The following is a 16,587-nucleotide window of genomic DNA, read 5'->3' on the forward strand; positions in this document are numbered from 1 at the left end:
TTTGTTTTTCTTCATCCTCCTTTGTTTCTCTCATTTGCGTTCCTAGTGAAGTGGTAGGCTTTGATCTTCCACATACTTAATCATTTGCTTTAAGCAAGTCCTTAGTTCTATTAAATCTGAATTACATTTGAACCAATGCTGTTATACACTGTTCCAGCATTGAAAAGGGACTAGGAAGCACATGATTCAAGGGTTATAAAATCCTCAACCCAGACCAGTTGTTCTTTTGTGTCTGGTCTTCATTTTAATTCAGGATAAATTACTGTAGTTAATATTTCCTCCATTTAAAAAATTAAAAAAAAAATAATCTCAAAACCCACCAAATCTCAAACCAACAGTTTGTTGGGTATGTTAGATTCACTCTTTTCCTTAGTTAGTATGGAGTGAATTTGTGTCTTATGCAAAATGCATTGTGGCTTTTATGTATTGAGTTATCTCGGCTACTTCTTGTCTTAATCTCTGCGCTTTTCTGAGGAATGTTTGGCACAAGTCCCATATGTTAAGGCATTTGTGAAACAGTAGGACTAAAATTGGAAGATATGATGAGGGAATCATATGATAGCATGTGAGTGAGTCTTTCTCCTGAATCTGTCCTCCCAGATCTTCTACCTCTTATTTTCTTTACATCCTTGAGATTCCCAGATTTTGAATAACTGTGAGATAACATTGGCTTCTCCCCTATAGTTTACCATGTTCTTCCTACCTATGTACTTCCCTTTCTTTGGTACTAGTGCCAATACACTAGTAAATTCAAGCAAGACGGGGAGGAAGACTCTTCTATTTAAGTTCTTAAACTTTTATTTATCTATGGTGGCTTTCTGTTATTATGTTTTTAATTCTGTTTTATTTCTTCTTCTGTATATCTTATGTCAAAATGGGCTGCAGTTGTGCTGACAGATGCACTTAGCACTAATAGTGATACCATGGTCAGAATATTTTTGTGATAAATTGCCTCCATGTGTTAATATAATATAATATAATGGCTGCACGGGAATGTATGTGGCCTCCCATGGATTATGCCTGTTTGAACACTTGCCTTTGTGACTCTCGTGGAAAGACTTGGGGTCACCCTGTAAAAGGGCAATGACCTGTTTACTGTCATTTTGTTGAAGATGTAGCAAGTTATTCTCTCTCTTGCCTAATAGATTTTGCGATACTTTTTTTGTGCAAGTCATTCTTATGTTTTCTGAAAAGAAAAGCCTCTATGCTCTTTCATAGTCTTCATTACTGATAGTCAAACATTACTGATGCAGCAAAATTTTTAATTGAATTCTTTGTCTTTTAAGTGGAATGATCGGAAACTGTTTTTTCTGTAAATAATAATGAAGCAAGATGGTATGGAAAAAATATGATTCTGAAAGAAAAAACATCTTCATAAAGGGAACACTTTAAAATGAAGTTATATTAATGTAAATTATTCATAGGTTATCAAGTTTAGATGAGGTTTGTAAACCTAATTTTGTTATGCTTCTTTAATATAACTTTAATATAACTTTAATGTTTAAATCTATGATGCAGGGAATGAAATTCTACTCAGGGAAACCATTGTGATTTCTGGATAATTGGAAAAGTTTATGTATTCAGTGGGCTACTACTGTTGAGAGCGGACATTTTTCTCCAAGACTTTGTAACTCAATGGTATGACATTGGATGTAGACAAGATTGTATTTGGATAAGTAATGCTCCCTTAGGAGAATAACATGCCACACCTATTTTAGTGTCTTCCTTGTTGCTAATAAAAGGACTGATCAGGAGGGTCCTCAGCTTTTGTTATTTGGTAGTTGTTAGTGGTCTTACTGAGTTTCTGTCTGCTTTACCTTCACTTTACTCACATTTTTTTTAATGTTTTCTTTTGCTAGTCAGTCTTATTTAATTGCCATCTTATCCTTCAACGTCTTTGATGCATATGTGGTCATTGCATTTTCTTTGTCACTACCTTTTGTATACAGGTAATTTGCTCTCAAATACAACTTCACCATGTAAAACCGTTCCTTCAGTAATACTGTCATTCCAATGTGTTATTGATTCCCAGAGTTCCCCAAAACTTCCCTTCAGCTGTTGTGGCTACATAAAGCTCTTAAGAAAAGCAGAGTGCAAGAATGTCTAAAGTGTTGGCATCTCTTATTAATAATCAAGCAGTTGCAGAAGCAAGTTATTTCAATACCTCATAAACCTTCAGCTCCTTCAACTCTTTGTGCTTGAGCAGTGGAAAAGATGTGATTTTTCACAGGTTTTAGGTTTCCTCTTGTTCTATGCATTGAAGATACAGAAAACCTTATTGGAATGAGTCTGAGGAAATGCAAATGTGTCCTAACAAGGTATTTTCAAGTGCAATTAAATCATGTATTCAAACTTAAGCCTCTATTCTCTTTATGCGTTCACTTGCCTCCTCTTCAACTCCTGTTTGTATTTGTAATCACAGGCAAAATTTCCTCACCTTCCAAGTCCTTACTGATCAAATGTCCCAGCCAAATTTTATCATTTCATTGTCTGGTTTCTCATTTTGCCCATCTGTTTCTCATCTGTTTCACTCAGGTCTCTCAAGCCTTCTGCACATTTTTCTGCTGCATTTCTTTGTGCTCTGGCATGGTATCTTTCATTTCCATCACCACTGAATCTTTCTTCAAAAGAAATACAGACTTTTGTAGCTCATGCTAGTGCTTTTCTGGTGTTCCAAGCTACCTTCTCAAGCTCTTTGTTTATCACTTTGAAATTTGTGAAACACAAAATACTGAAGTAGCAATAGCTTCTTTGTCTGCAGTTCTTATAATTGTTGAGTACAGAAAAAAATAATTTCATTTGGACCTTGCAGAAGGTCCTTGTTGACTGTCCAAAGTAGCATTCTGATTAAAACATGCACAGTAACAGAAAGATGCTTTATAGCAAAAATACAATAAAAGTGATAAAAGTGAACAAAATGCTGTAATCTAAAGTTTTCAGAGTTAAAATCAGATTTCAAACATAAAGTACTCTTTCTTTAAATTTGAATTCTGATTGTAAGTTGTAGTGAATTTTTGGAGTCCTGACTGACCTGTGTTCTTTCATGCTGACTTAAATTAGAAGTAATATTAATTATTATACTATATTAACAGCTTACTATTGTAGTTGAACTTTTAAAGAATATCAGACTACTAAACTTGGAAAGGTAATTTGCTAAAAACTATAAAATAGAGATTGTAGAAGTGCTCTGTCAGTTTTGGGTAAGTAGTTATATCTTCTTGTGGTGCTGGAAAAAAATAAAGTTTTATTTGTGTTTAGTTTGGTTTAATGACTTGTTCAACCTGGAGCTGAAAAAAAATGGAAAGCTGACTCTCCTGTTTCAATTTATATCGAAGAAATAAATATGAGAGGGTGAGATTTATTAGTTCAGAAATCAAGAAGGACATACTGACTGCAGAAATGTGTTTAATTTGTATCCTGTAAATAGCAGGAATGGGTGACACATCAATGGAATGGCTGTATTGTAACTCCAAATGTAGGTAATTCTGCATTACAGGTTATTAGATGTCAGAGCTAAATATTGCTTTATTTGTTATAGTGGTCTTATATCTGGGTCTTTATAGTAGTGCCTGGCTTGACCTCCCTCCAAGTCTGTTTTCCTGTCAAGAGCTGAGCAATATTGTGTTCATGCATCTGGAATCAGTTCCCCAAAAGGGAATGCTGGGCTGGGGGACTGTGCTAGAAAAGAGAGGTCAAGAGAAGAGGACCATGGCCACAAACCACAGTACCAGCTTGTGCTGAAGTCTTTAGCTTGGGGTGGAGTTCCTGTGGGTCAGGGCTCAGCCCTTGGAAAATGATCTTGTTGGGAAGAAAGAGTCTACAGATGAGTGAAAAAGACTCCGGCTCCAGTTGAAGCCTTGTTCAGACATGTTTTTGCTTCCCTAACAGATTTAATAGTGCTGTGATCCTTTTTAACAATAATTATGGTGGAAGTTTGAGATGTCATTAATGTTTCTGATAATACTTCAGCTAATAAATTGGTACATTTTAAGTGAACACAGGATTATTTTGTTTCTCATGCTTATATGATGCTTTACATTGCTTTATTGAACTCTTGGTAAGAATGCTGTTTTCCTGCATTTTAAATTTAATTCCCTTTTCCATTTGAAGTGTTAATCTGTAAAACTTGATACCCTGTCTAAGCCATTACAAGATAAATGAATAACCTTTTCAAATGGCATCTGCCAGAATTTTGCATATTCATCTAATAGAAATATTTGACATCAATGGTCTTTCAAAGTATCTCTCCTTATAGGCAGTAAAAAAAGTTCCATTTTTTCATGGGTTCTTGCTTATATAAAAGCAAGGGAAGAAACCATATTTGATGTTGTCTTACTTATTAGATCCTGCAGTTTTCTTCCTGTGCTCTCTGATTTCAAGGGCAATGAGGTTGCAGTGGAGATCAGTCACTGCAAACCCACTGCTGTCCCAAAGTGCTTCATAACTGTTTGTATATGGGGACTCAGTAGTCAGTAATGAGCTGCATACATTTTATTCTATTTAGATCTTTGTATAATGTAGATAGAGATTGATATGGAATGTAAGCTCCAGTGAAAGTTGCATTATACACTGAAAAATGCAAATGAATTCCCAAAGGGAGGGGGAAATGTTTTTATCTCCTCACTGAAGTTGTTGAAGTAAGAAGCTGCTTACCAGCCAGTTTAGAATGGAAGATAATTTCTAGTCTATCAAACTGATATTTGCATATCTGAGGAACAAGTACGTTTAAGGAGAATGGACAGACTGTGTCTTGGAAATAGGGAAAATAGAAGGAGTTAGAATGAAAGATTAAATCTGTTTAGATCCCAGGAACTTTTCAAAGGTGAGATTGGCTGAAAGTCTGTTGTGGTTTAACCAAGGAAGATGCAGGAATGTGAAGATCTCAGAGTGACAGGAGGAGAGCACCTGGAAGTGCTCTGTGAGAAGTTCATCTCCTGCAGCTGAATTCTCAGACCAGGGCTTCTGAATAATTTTTCAGTGTTAGGGAAAACATGAAACATAAGGTGTGCACAAGGATCGGAACCACAATTTTCTGCTTGTTGGTGCCAACTGAGTATAGATTACCGTAAATGCATTAGGCATAGATTTTATCTTTTATTTGGTGGCAACTTTCATAAGCATTCATTACAGTGTTGTCTATTTTGAAAATTATCAAAAAATGTTACCTGCTTTTGAACTTAGTTTGACTTAAGTGTGATTTAAGGAAATTTACAAGGCATATTTTATGCAGAAGTATAGCAATTCCATACCATAGAGAATTTGTGTATCATAAAGATACCCAGGAAATACTATTAGGAGTTGGTGTTGCCATCATCATCCCCTTTGTCAACAGCACATACTCACTCCATCGATGAAGTGATTTAATCCATCACCTTTCCAATATTTCTTCCCCTGCACCAATCACTAGTCTCACTTGTCTGGACTGTCACTGTGTGTACAGCTCTGATGTTCTCTCTGAGCTCTGTATGATTTTCTGTCTCTGGTTTCTCTTATGGTGGGATATTGGATTATCAATCTTATTCACTGTGTCAGAGATCTGTCTAATCTCAATATACTTTATTCTGGGCTGGATGGCTCCTGTTGATGGCAGGCTCTGCTTTTCCTTATTTCTGAATCTCCCAGTAGTCTGTCTTTGAAGTCCGTGTCCCAGAGTCTGTCACAACCTCTTCTGTTCTCAGCTGTCATTAGCCCCTTGCCACACTTCATTAGCACAGTTCAGTTTGTATCAGTTACCAGCTTCTCTACAGTGTGTTTTCTTTTGTAACTTCAGATTAAAAACTTCCAGAGTTTCATTTTTATATGGATCGCAGTATGCTTCCATTTTTTTTTTTTTTTGGTAATATTTTTTGTGTTTCAGTTCTATTCTTTGAGTTAATCGAAACTGTTAAACACATCAAGTGTATCTGAAACCACAACTGTCAGAAATAAGGCTACTTTCTTACTATTGCCTTTTTCTTCACTAGTACCTATCACTTCCAGGTGCAGAATGAAGTGCTATTTAAATCTCTTCCCATTGTTTTCAGCACTTAGATTTTCAGCCCTGGTGGAGGTTTCAGCTACTCTACTTTTCCACCCTGCTAATTTCTTTGCCTTCCTCCATCAGGGAAGCTATGTTTCTTCGAGGTTCAGGTCCTAGGTGCAAGGGCTGTGGGTAATCCAGGGTAACTATGTAGAGAAAGTTGTTCTTTTTCTGTCAGAATGTCGCACTCCTGCTTTTTATTGCGATTTTGCATGTGCCATGGGTAACAGCGCACACAGCACATTGCTGGCAGCCTGCATCCATGCTGATTTGGAACAGAATGAATGAGTAAATTCACTTAGTTAAATGTCTCCAGGATATCTAATTGTACCAAGAAAATCAGCTTTGACTTTCACATTTGGGTCCTACCAGTTCATCAGGTTGTTCCTTTGAGCCATTTATTATCCACAGTGAATGTGGATTCTGCCACAAGACTTAGGGTAAGCAGATGCATGCTCATACATGCTGTTTTTTATAAGAAATGTGTTCTAGCAATTTCTTTAACTCTTATACTAACAAATCAGCAAGAGGACAGCAAATATTTTTATTAAGATAGTGAGAATTTATCCTGATGAAATATTATCTAAAGAATTTGTGTAGGAATGTAAGGCAAATTTTATTTTAGAGCTTAGGATAAGCAGCAAGGCCAGAATCAGTATCTCAGGAGCTGTCCTTGATAAGTAGTGAATTTTTGTTCCAGGACAGTCCATTCTTATTTTTTCGTCTTCCTCTGGAGGAGAGGAGAAGAGAAATGATACACATTATCCACAAAAACATTGCCTTCAGATGTAGTGCGTATGGCCAGCTATACTGTAATTTTCTCTCCAAGTGGAATATTGTGATACATATTTTTGAGAAAATGGTAATGCAAGACACCTGCATGTCTTCCCCAAATTCCTATTTCTACTTTTTCTATTAAAATGTGCCTATTGCCTGTGAATATCATCTCACTTTAAAGCAAACATGAGAAATAAACTGGATATACAGCGTGTTACTAGTGAAAACATTCATGTCTTTATTACTGTGATGCAAATCAGTTTTATGTCGTTTAAGACAGATGAAAAGATTTATTTTACCTCATTGTTATAATTCTTAAATAGTATGGATTTCTGGAGTTTTCTATATGCTTGCACCTTGGTTTTGCAGTGACAGGAATACAGCAATGGCACTTGATCATTTTCTTTGCAGCAGTATTCATTCTGGAAGTGTTCAGTAATCAGCAGTGTGTTGTTTTCAGCTATAGAGTCCTCATGCTCTATTAACTGTGGTGTTAGGAAAATGGCTGTTGGCAATTTTCCATCATGTCAATGCTTTTAGTATTTACGTTAGAAATGGTATATATGAAGGCAATAGAAATATTTCTCTCTCTTTTTTTTTTTTTTTTTTTTCCTCTCTCCAAATATTTTGGTGTTGAGAATAGGAATGTATTTTGTCTGTTCATATGTGATATATATACTGTACTAGCATTGTGGCTTAGAGAAACAGAAAACAGTTTATTTTGCAGTTCACATCTCAGTTTGTTCTGTGTAACTCTTCTCCAGTGTATGTCTGAGAAGAGTTTAGATTACCCATATCTGACCAAGGGCCGGGGGAATAAGAAAGGTTATATAAGACACCATTGTGTTTTTCCTTACTAGAAACTTTGTGAAAGATTTTTTGTCCTTGTTTGTTTTTGTGTAGCAATTCATAATGATCTGTCCAGGTATTATTTAAAAGAAAGACACTATTCATGTAGAGATCGATACAACCAAGATGATACATAATTCAGTCTCAATGGGCCATTGCATTCATTTTTCATTTCAACATTGAACCACTTGATACACCTTGAAATAACAAAGCAATGATCTATAAATTGGGGTTATGAAAATTGAAAGCAATTTAATAATATGCATGTCAAATAAAATCAACGGGTTTCTATTTTATTTTCTTAAACTGTAAACTAGCCATTACACAGTGTCAAGGCTCCATTGCTTGAAAAAATAATACAGTTTTTCTTTTTATATTGCTGCCTATTCTTTGCTTCTCTCCCACATATTTTTTCCCTCTTGGAACCTTCAGTATTCACATTACATTAAACATCTGCTGTTCATATCAACCACTCTGGAAAATCCATCCATTGTTTATGTCAGTTAATGTTAAGTAATACTTTGTACAGCTATAAGAAGCAATAAAAAAAAAAAAAACACCACCACCACCACCAACAAAAAACAGCAATAAACTGCTGTGTGTCAGTGATTTCTCCTCAGGGTCTGCAACAAGCCATTTGATTTGACTGAAATAATGGCAAACAGGTTTAGACCTTTGAATTAACTCTGCAGGCGGACGTCCATGTGGGCTGGTAAGTGTCAGATTTGTAGAAGGCCATCAGTGGTGTAGCACGCAGAGATGGGTGCCAGAACAATCATTTAGGTAAACAGAAATGTTAGTTGAAGTGTTTCCATGTGAGTGTCATCAGGTGGTGTGTGACTTCAAAGTGTTTGAATACTTCACATATAGTAAGAGAAGGTATAAGAATACTACTGAGTGGTAGTTTAAATAAAAATAATAGTTAAAAAGACAGCTAATTTAGGGTGCCTAGTTCCTAAGTGCCCATATTGAGACAGTGAAAGTGGTTTAGTTCGCAGGAAACGTGTACTTAGTATGAAATCAGCTACCTAAAAGTGTCTCAAACTACACATTCAAATCCATTAGCTGTGTTTTGTTCTGCAGTTGAAGTCAGCTGGAGACCTTCCCTTCCCATTGGCTTCATGGAGATTTCATCTAGCCCTGGGATGGCTTTTTTTTTTTTTTTTTTCCCTCTCAAAGTCTTTTTAAAGGAGGGATGAAAGTATATATAAGGAAAACTTGATTTTTCTAGCATGACCTTCTCAGTCATATACCAAGAAAACAGTGCAGAAAAGAAAGCTTTTCAGTAGCTAATTTCAATATTTCTGATAAAGGCTGTTATCATGAGTTCTTTCTGAGTAACCAATGTGAATATTTCCTTTTAATATCTACTGTTTAGTGTAATGGTTCTTAAGCCAGTCTGCCACTTGTTGGGACATAAATGTCACAAAAAATTTTAGTCTACATAAATCATTTAGTAGTATTCTCTTTCATAAAAGCATATTCTACTTACTATTAATAAAAGAAATGGTTTTGATTAAAGAATCTAAATGGCAGAAATATAAACCCTTTTAGTAAATTGTTCTGATTTTTGTACAACAGCATTCATTTAGGATGTTGCACAAGACCTTTAGGGAGATCTAATAGATCTATTAATTGCATCACACAACATTAAGAAAGGGCCAAACCATACATAAGGTTTTCATTTGTCAAGATTAAAATAAACTAATATTAGACATACTTTCTCTGAATTTGTCAGTCACTGTCAAAAAAAAGTGAAATACCTAGTATCAAGAAATCTACATCTGAAATCTTGAAAAAAGCCTCTCTGAGGAAAGGCATGAAAGTAATGTTTGAGAGGCACGTCGGTAAATTCAAATTATTTTTAGTGTCATTTTTTGGTAATAAATATAGGGATTAGAAGGGAAAAAACCATGGAGTTCAGAGTGAACAGTTTATCTTTGTGTGCCTTCTGATTTTATTAAGGAAAATATATGTGTAAAGATTCTTGTCAGAAAATTGTTGTTCCTTGCTGTATATTCTCATTTAAAGTTGCAGTGTTTTAGAGCTCTTAGATTTATTTGGGATAGTGATCATATATGATAACAGAGAAAATTTGCCAACTTTTTTCAAACATGTAGTTACTTTTTTCCCCCAGTAGGTGCTTTTTTACCTTCTGCCTTGAGTATGAGAAATTTATTGCTGTTGTGTGTCCTGCAGAATCTATCCCTTAGTTATATTTCAACCAGCAGCTAAAACAAAATTACAGTACATCTATTAGTAAATGTGTTCATGCATGTGGATGTCTGTCTATCTGTGTCTATACACATCCTCATATTTGTATGTATTGTAAGGATGTGAGTCTGTTACGCCAGTATCCCCATCAGACTTCAAACTGTTAAAATGGAGGTGGTTAAACATAGCAAAATGATAGTGGTGGGAAAGGAGCTTTCATGTTTGTAAATGAGTAAGATGGTAAAGAAAGTGGGGGAAGGAACCCCAAATTCAATGTACTCTAAATGAAATAATTTGGTTTTTTTTGCATTTAATCCCATTCAGTTCTAATCCCACTCTCATTTAAAGCAAGAATGGTGTTCCCAGTTGCATAGTTTGGGAATTTTTTGAGGGTTTCTGGAAAATACTATAACCAAGTGGGAAAAGAGAAAAAACGTACTTTTTTTTTTTTTTTTTTTTTTTTTTTTTTTTTTTTTCAAATTACACAGATTCTGAATTAATAGATAAACAGACTGAAAGTGAATGTGAATTCTCTTTGTTACCAAGTTAGGTGTTGAGTTGCTAATTTCTGTTTTGCACTATGATGATACTCGCTAATAATGTCAGGCAATTATATTTTGATGTAAGCTCACATAGTTATGATTCCTTAATTAAATGTTTGGAAGTAAAAGAAGCTGTTGAGCTATGTAGATTTTTTTTAAACTTGAAATGTTGAAAAATGAGATTCACAGAGGAACAGATTTCAGAAACATCCAAATATATTTGAATAATTGTATTAGTATTGTGTATTAGTTTGAAGTTCCAACACCTCTTCGTTTTGATGGCTTTTCTGGTGATTTTATTTTAGCTGTATAGTTTTTACTTCATAGTCATGAATTTAGTCTGTGTGAAGGCCAATAGGTGGAAACCCGCTATTATTCCAGTGGTACATAAGAACTCTCTGCACTGCTGTATCAGGAAATCTCAAGTAACGGTTTTATGATATATGAGGATATTATTCTCTGCAAGCAATAACAAGCACTTCTATTTCCCCAGCAATATCTACATAATCAAACATTCACAAGTGCTTTACAAAGAATTTAATTAAATAGTGTGCAGAGTAATTGGATGCAGCAAGCACACAAGCTGTTATACATTCAGTAGTTCACATTTTTGCAGTTAATGCAGAATGCTTTTGAGCAGTACAATGTTGTGAATGATATTTCTATCAAAACGTGCATTATCACCCCCTCCTTTTGCACCTTGGTCCTCAAAAATTACTCTAAAACCTTAATGGCTGTAACCTGCAGGAGTATCAGATACCTTCCTCAGCTCTCTAATGGTATAATAAACAGAGAGAAATAAAAATTCTTTTGCTAAGGTTTGAACATCAAACATCCTTCCTCTGAAATCAAACATTTTGACTCCCCAGATAACACTATAGATTCTTGTGTCTTTTATCACAAAGCCAGGTGTGTTTGGGATTTTGTTGAAAAGTGGTAGAAATCTGGGGAGAAATCAAGATCAACCACTGAAAAATTTTGTTGCTAAATTAACACTAAGACTGGAGATTGTGAGTTTAGACATGGACAATGAGAAGGAAAGGATTTCTCATTTTGTGATAACAAGAATGTTCAGAGTCCAATCTGTCAGTTGCTGGAGATTAAGAAAGTCTCCTCTTTGGCATTATAGTGCATTAGCTGATGCATGAGAGGAATTTCAAGGCTTGCAAATCAACGGGTCTGTGCTGGAAGAAAGTGTTTTTGAATATTTCTCTGCTGTTGTCTACCTGGAAGGCAGCTAGCCATCCATCAGATTGGAAGGTTTTATGTCAGTGCTATAAAGCAACCATCTAAACCAGCAGACAAATACCAATGAAACAAATACTGAAAGACAGTCTGTAATTAACCTATAAAGGTGTTTAGGTGGAGGCAAACTCCATTCCTGAGTAGTATGAGACCTCACCCTAGTTTCCTGATGTTAAAGTTATTCCAGTTTATTACTGGCTGACACTAACAAAATGTGTCTGTTACGACTGGAAAGAAAGACCAAAAAAACTAAAAATGAAAGCAAAAGAGAAAAAGGAAATGAAAGGATCAGTGAAAGTAGGAAATAGTTTTTATTTCATGGTAGTTTTATTTCAGTGTCACTTTGCTGATTTGAGGGAATTGCTGAAAACTCGGTGTAGATTAGAACAGAATCAGTCCCTGTATTCTTCTGAAGATGCTTTTTAAATGAAAGTTTAATCACTGTACAAAAACTTTTTTTTTTTTTTTTTTTTCCCCCAGAGGTAAGAATGGGAGAGATCACTGTTTTGCATTAATGAAGAATTTGTCATAAACTTAAGTGATTTCATCCAGTATCTTTTTTGTCCTCTTCTTTTTATCCTTATCCCTTCCTTGTATAGCAGACAGAATTTTTTCATGTTAGTTATAACAAACTGCAGTTATTCTTAAAAATTAACATGTTTCAAGCTTGAACTGAAGAAGAAAAGGAAAGCATGTAATTTTGAATTTGCTGGCATGTCTAATCTTAAGCACCATGCTTTGGATTTTTGATTTGCTTTCTTTAATTAGGCTCTTGTTCTAACGTCTGCCTTTATATAACATATTTATTCTTCACCCTTTGTAGTATGTATCTGTTTGCAGTTGGGATATTTTCAGTTTGCTTGTATTTAGAAGTAGCTGCTAGAATCTGTGCCTTCACTTGAGGACTGTGATTTCTTTTTTGCTTCTTGCAACGGGCCCTTTTTGGGAGTGCTGGAATATATCCATGTTCTGCATCTATTCCTGATATTTCAGTGGTAACTTCCTGTGAATCCTGAAGGAGAGCTCCTGCTGTCAGGTTGTTCTCCAAGCCAATTCTACCACAGGTATCAGCAAGCCCAAACAGACAAAGTTAGGAGATGTGTCTGCTGTAATAGAATTGCTGCTTATAAGCAGGTCAGAATTTTTCTTCTTCAGGTGGAGAAGTCAATCCAGTGACCATTCATCCCACACAGTGAAACACCACCTAGATCTACTTGTGTTATTTATGAATGAACTAGCTTTGAAGCAGTGTAGCCAAATGAAAGGAGTGCGACAGCCAGGCTAATTAATTAAGAGGCCAGGCTAATTAGTTCAACTGAAAGGAGCACCATGCTGATGTGACATTAGAGCTTCCAGAATTCTGGCTGATTTGTACACGGGTTGCTTGTTACAGATATACCAGCTGTTTCTAGGCTCTTTCAGGTATTTTGCTGTGGAGTAGCACTGCGTATTTGTTTATTCCTTATGTGTATATTTACTGTATGTTCAGATTTATCTCCAGGCTGATGGTCAATTTGAGTTCCTTCTTAGCCTTTTTCAGTAAGATTTTTCTAGCATGTGGCTAGGCATTGGAATATTGTATTGTTGAACCTCTTGCCAGTGAGAGAAATTCCCCACCACTCTTTTATTTTTATTTTATTTTTATTTTTTAATAAGATGAAGGACCTCCTATCTTCTACTCAACTTCTAAAAAGTAATATTTTACCACTTTTTGAATATGAGGCAGAAGTAATACTTCCAAGTTTGCACGTATCACTATGGTTCCAGCCTGTAGAGCTGAGAGGTGGTTGTCAGCAGTCCCATCATCAAAGGATGTGTGCTAGCAATATGGCATACTGAAAGATTCCTTGTTTTGCAAGAACTGGTGGTTCTGTACAGTTTGTCATCTTTCTGACTGTTATGACACAGCATTTCTTCAGTGCTCCCCTTGATGTTATCCTTACATAGAGTTTGACTTGTATGATGTTCATAAAGGAGTCACTCTAATGAAAAGATAAATGATACTTTTGGTAAAAGTCTGTGTTATGGCATTGATTATGGTATACTAAACATGAGAAGCAGTATCAAACTCAAAAGTAAATTGACAACAAGGTATTTTAAAATAAGCCAGATTCTGTATGGAGAACTTCAATTAGAAATACTAAATACTGTGTTACAGCAGTAGCGTAGTAATTATTACGTATGTTTGAGCAGATAGTGATATAAGAACAAAAATAATTTTATTAATGTTTCATAAATAATACTTCTAGAGAGCTGAAATTAACAGTTCCATTTTTATATGTATGTTATTTAAAATGTTTTCTAATGTTTTCTACATTTATGGCCTTACCTACAATAGCTCTTCAGCACAGTAGCTCCCACAAACAGTTAACATATATTTTCTCTATTTCCAGATCTGTTAGCTGTGCCTAAACATCCATATGCTGCTATGGAGAACTGGGGACTGAGTGTTTTTGTGGAACAAAGGATACTGCTAGATCCAAGCATTTCTTCTATATCATACCTGCTGGATGTCACCATGGTCATTGTACACGAGCTATGTCATCAGGTATTAGAGGTGTTCAGATATTTGGTATTAATGTCAGAAACCATCCTTTACTTTTCCAAGCTGAAAATTAATTTGCACAAGCAGTTGCAAGTTTTATTGTGATTGTAGTCCAAATAATACTGGGACCTCACTAGAATGCAGAAACTAGGAGGAGTCAGAATGGGGATAAAAAAGAAAATTAGTAGCAATGAACAACTTGCCTATCTTCTGTACCACTATATTCTCTGCTTCAGAGTGTGCTGTGTAGACTATACACATTGATAACTGTAGAAAATGATTTATTGCAGAACTATAGCAGATTCACGCTGAGTTTCATGTTCATGTCAAAAAGTGTTTTGGTTGAAATCAATTTGTTAGTCTTACCCTTCTTTCATCACATATACACATACTTTCTTCTTCTTTATTTTTATTTTTTTAACATTTGGTATTAACCCTGTGTTCACTCATGGATAACTGAGTCTTTATATGTACAGAAATCTCTGTATCAATACGAAAACTTTGTAATAAACTGATTATTGTAATTTACAATTCTTCCATCTTCTTATCTCCAACTAAACACATTGTGAGTGTCTAGTAATATTGAATTGAAGGCAAATTTTATTGAAGAAATGTGCTAGAGGGCCAGGAAACCCTTTCTTGCACTCATAACAGGCATAATCATAGCCTTCAGGTTAAAACGAATGAAATCCTACTGTGTAATCAGCATGGCTTACATCTGTGACTTTACACAGTATTCTTTAAAAGGCAATGCAAATTCTTAACACTTTCTGCAAATGAAAAGTACCATATAAAAGGGAGCCTTTGTAATAGAGTTCTAGTAGATGAACCTGGAAATAATAATGTTTGGCTCATATTCATGTTTCACATTAAATCTGTAGATGAATATTAAGTCCTCAACTAAAACATGACATTTTTATTGATAGTTATTTCTGGTTTGTTCTCAATGTGAACATCTTATTTTGTTATATGCTCTTTATTGTGCAGTACAATAGAGTAGTGCACCATTCAGCTAGAAAAATCACAGTGCCTTGGGAATCAGGTGTGGAAAACACATATTAGGTCATCAAGTCCCAGCTCCTGGTAGAATTACCTTCTTCCATGTAGTGTGTTTTTCTAGTGCTGGGTTCAGCGTTCCTGATTACAGGGTTTCAGACACTTCTCTCAGAACCTTTTCTATGGCTGATTAAATTTGGTGGTCAATAACTTTTCCCTTGCATTCAGCTTAAGTTTTAGTTTTTCTGAAGTTAATTCATTACTTCCAATTATTCTTTGCAGTGCTTTAATAATTTCTTCTCTTTCCAAAGCAATGCCGAGTTTATCTGATTCTCATTGAAATGGATTCTTGCTGAGCCTTTTTTACATTGCTCTGGGAATATCAGAGGATTTTGAAGTGGGTGAAAACCATATTTGAGTTTATTTTAGGGTAGCTGTGTGCTTTTAAGTGACCTTAGAAGTGCACATGAGAAGTTTTACTTGGTGTCCCTGTTTATAGTAATTCCAGTTGCTGTTCATGTAATTAGTAGTATCTTCCTCCATTCATGTTGCTGCTGATTCTGTTTTAGTATCGTACTGGATAAACAGACATGATAGAAAATACTCAAATGGAAGAAATATTATTTCTACTCTTTAGATGCAGAATTGAGTCACAGAGAATATGGACTGTTCACCTGCAAATAAAGTTTAAGGGGAGAAACCCTCCCAAAACACATGCCATAAAACACCAACACTGCCAACTCAGTATTGTCTTTATTTAGCTAGTTTTCTGCTTTTATCTTACCATACTCATAAGCCTCTCAAGGAAACTTTGAAGTCTGGCTGACATAGAGCAGGAGCTATAAATTCAGCTTAGCTGAAAGTGTGTTGAACTGAGGCCAGGTTAGGTTCTGGATATCTTGCCTCTGCTGCTTAATCATTCACTGCATTTTTATCCTTGTTTGCTGTGCATAGCATAGTTTGCTGATTTTGGGTGGCACAGGAATACGCCTTCCCTTCATTCATTTTTACATGTCCAATGACAGAGATAAAGCAAAATCACTACTGGCATAGCAAAAAGTACATTCCACATCTCAAGCTTTACTTTTTATTTATTTTTAAATTCAAGAGCAATGGGAACACCACTAAAATACATTTTTTCCTTTTTAAAAAAACTGTATCATTGCCTGTTTCATCACAGGGTGCCCCCTGATTTTAAACCCATAACTTGGAGATGTACATCACATTTCTGGGTGTAGTACCTAACTGTCCTATATGAGACCATTGTTGCTTAGGGTAACACAGCATATGTTTTACCAGTGGTGCACCCAAGGATAGAAGAATTGGATGAATGTTAAGAATTGGGATTGTTAGCTTTAGATATGAGTGTAAAATCGGTATTCTCAAACCTGTTGGGCATC

General features: G+C 35.4%; 1 protein-coding gene across 2 annotated transcripts in view; it reads left to right on the forward strand.

The window, feature by feature from the left end:
• Positions 1 to 16,587, forward strand: part of TRHDE (thyrotropin releasing hormone degrading enzyme) — a 213,483-nt gene that overhangs the window by 73,302 nt on the left and 123,594 nt on the right. For both annotated transcript variants that reach the window (XM_035336824.1, XM_035336815.1), the window contains exon 4: positions 14,040 to 14,194. In XM_035336824.1, the coding sequence (XP_035192715.1) occupies positions 14,040 to 14,194 (155 nt within the window). The remainder of the gene's footprint in view (positions 1 to 14,039; positions 14,195 to 16,587) is intronic.

Source organism: Oxyura jamaicensis, chromosome 1, assembly GCF_011077185.1.
Source record: "Oxyura jamaicensis isolate SHBP4307 breed ruddy duck chromosome 1, BPBGC_Ojam_1.0, whole genome shotgun sequence".
Lineage (NCBI taxonomy): Eukaryota > Metazoa > Chordata > Aves > Anseriformes > Anatidae > Oxyura > Oxyura jamaicensis.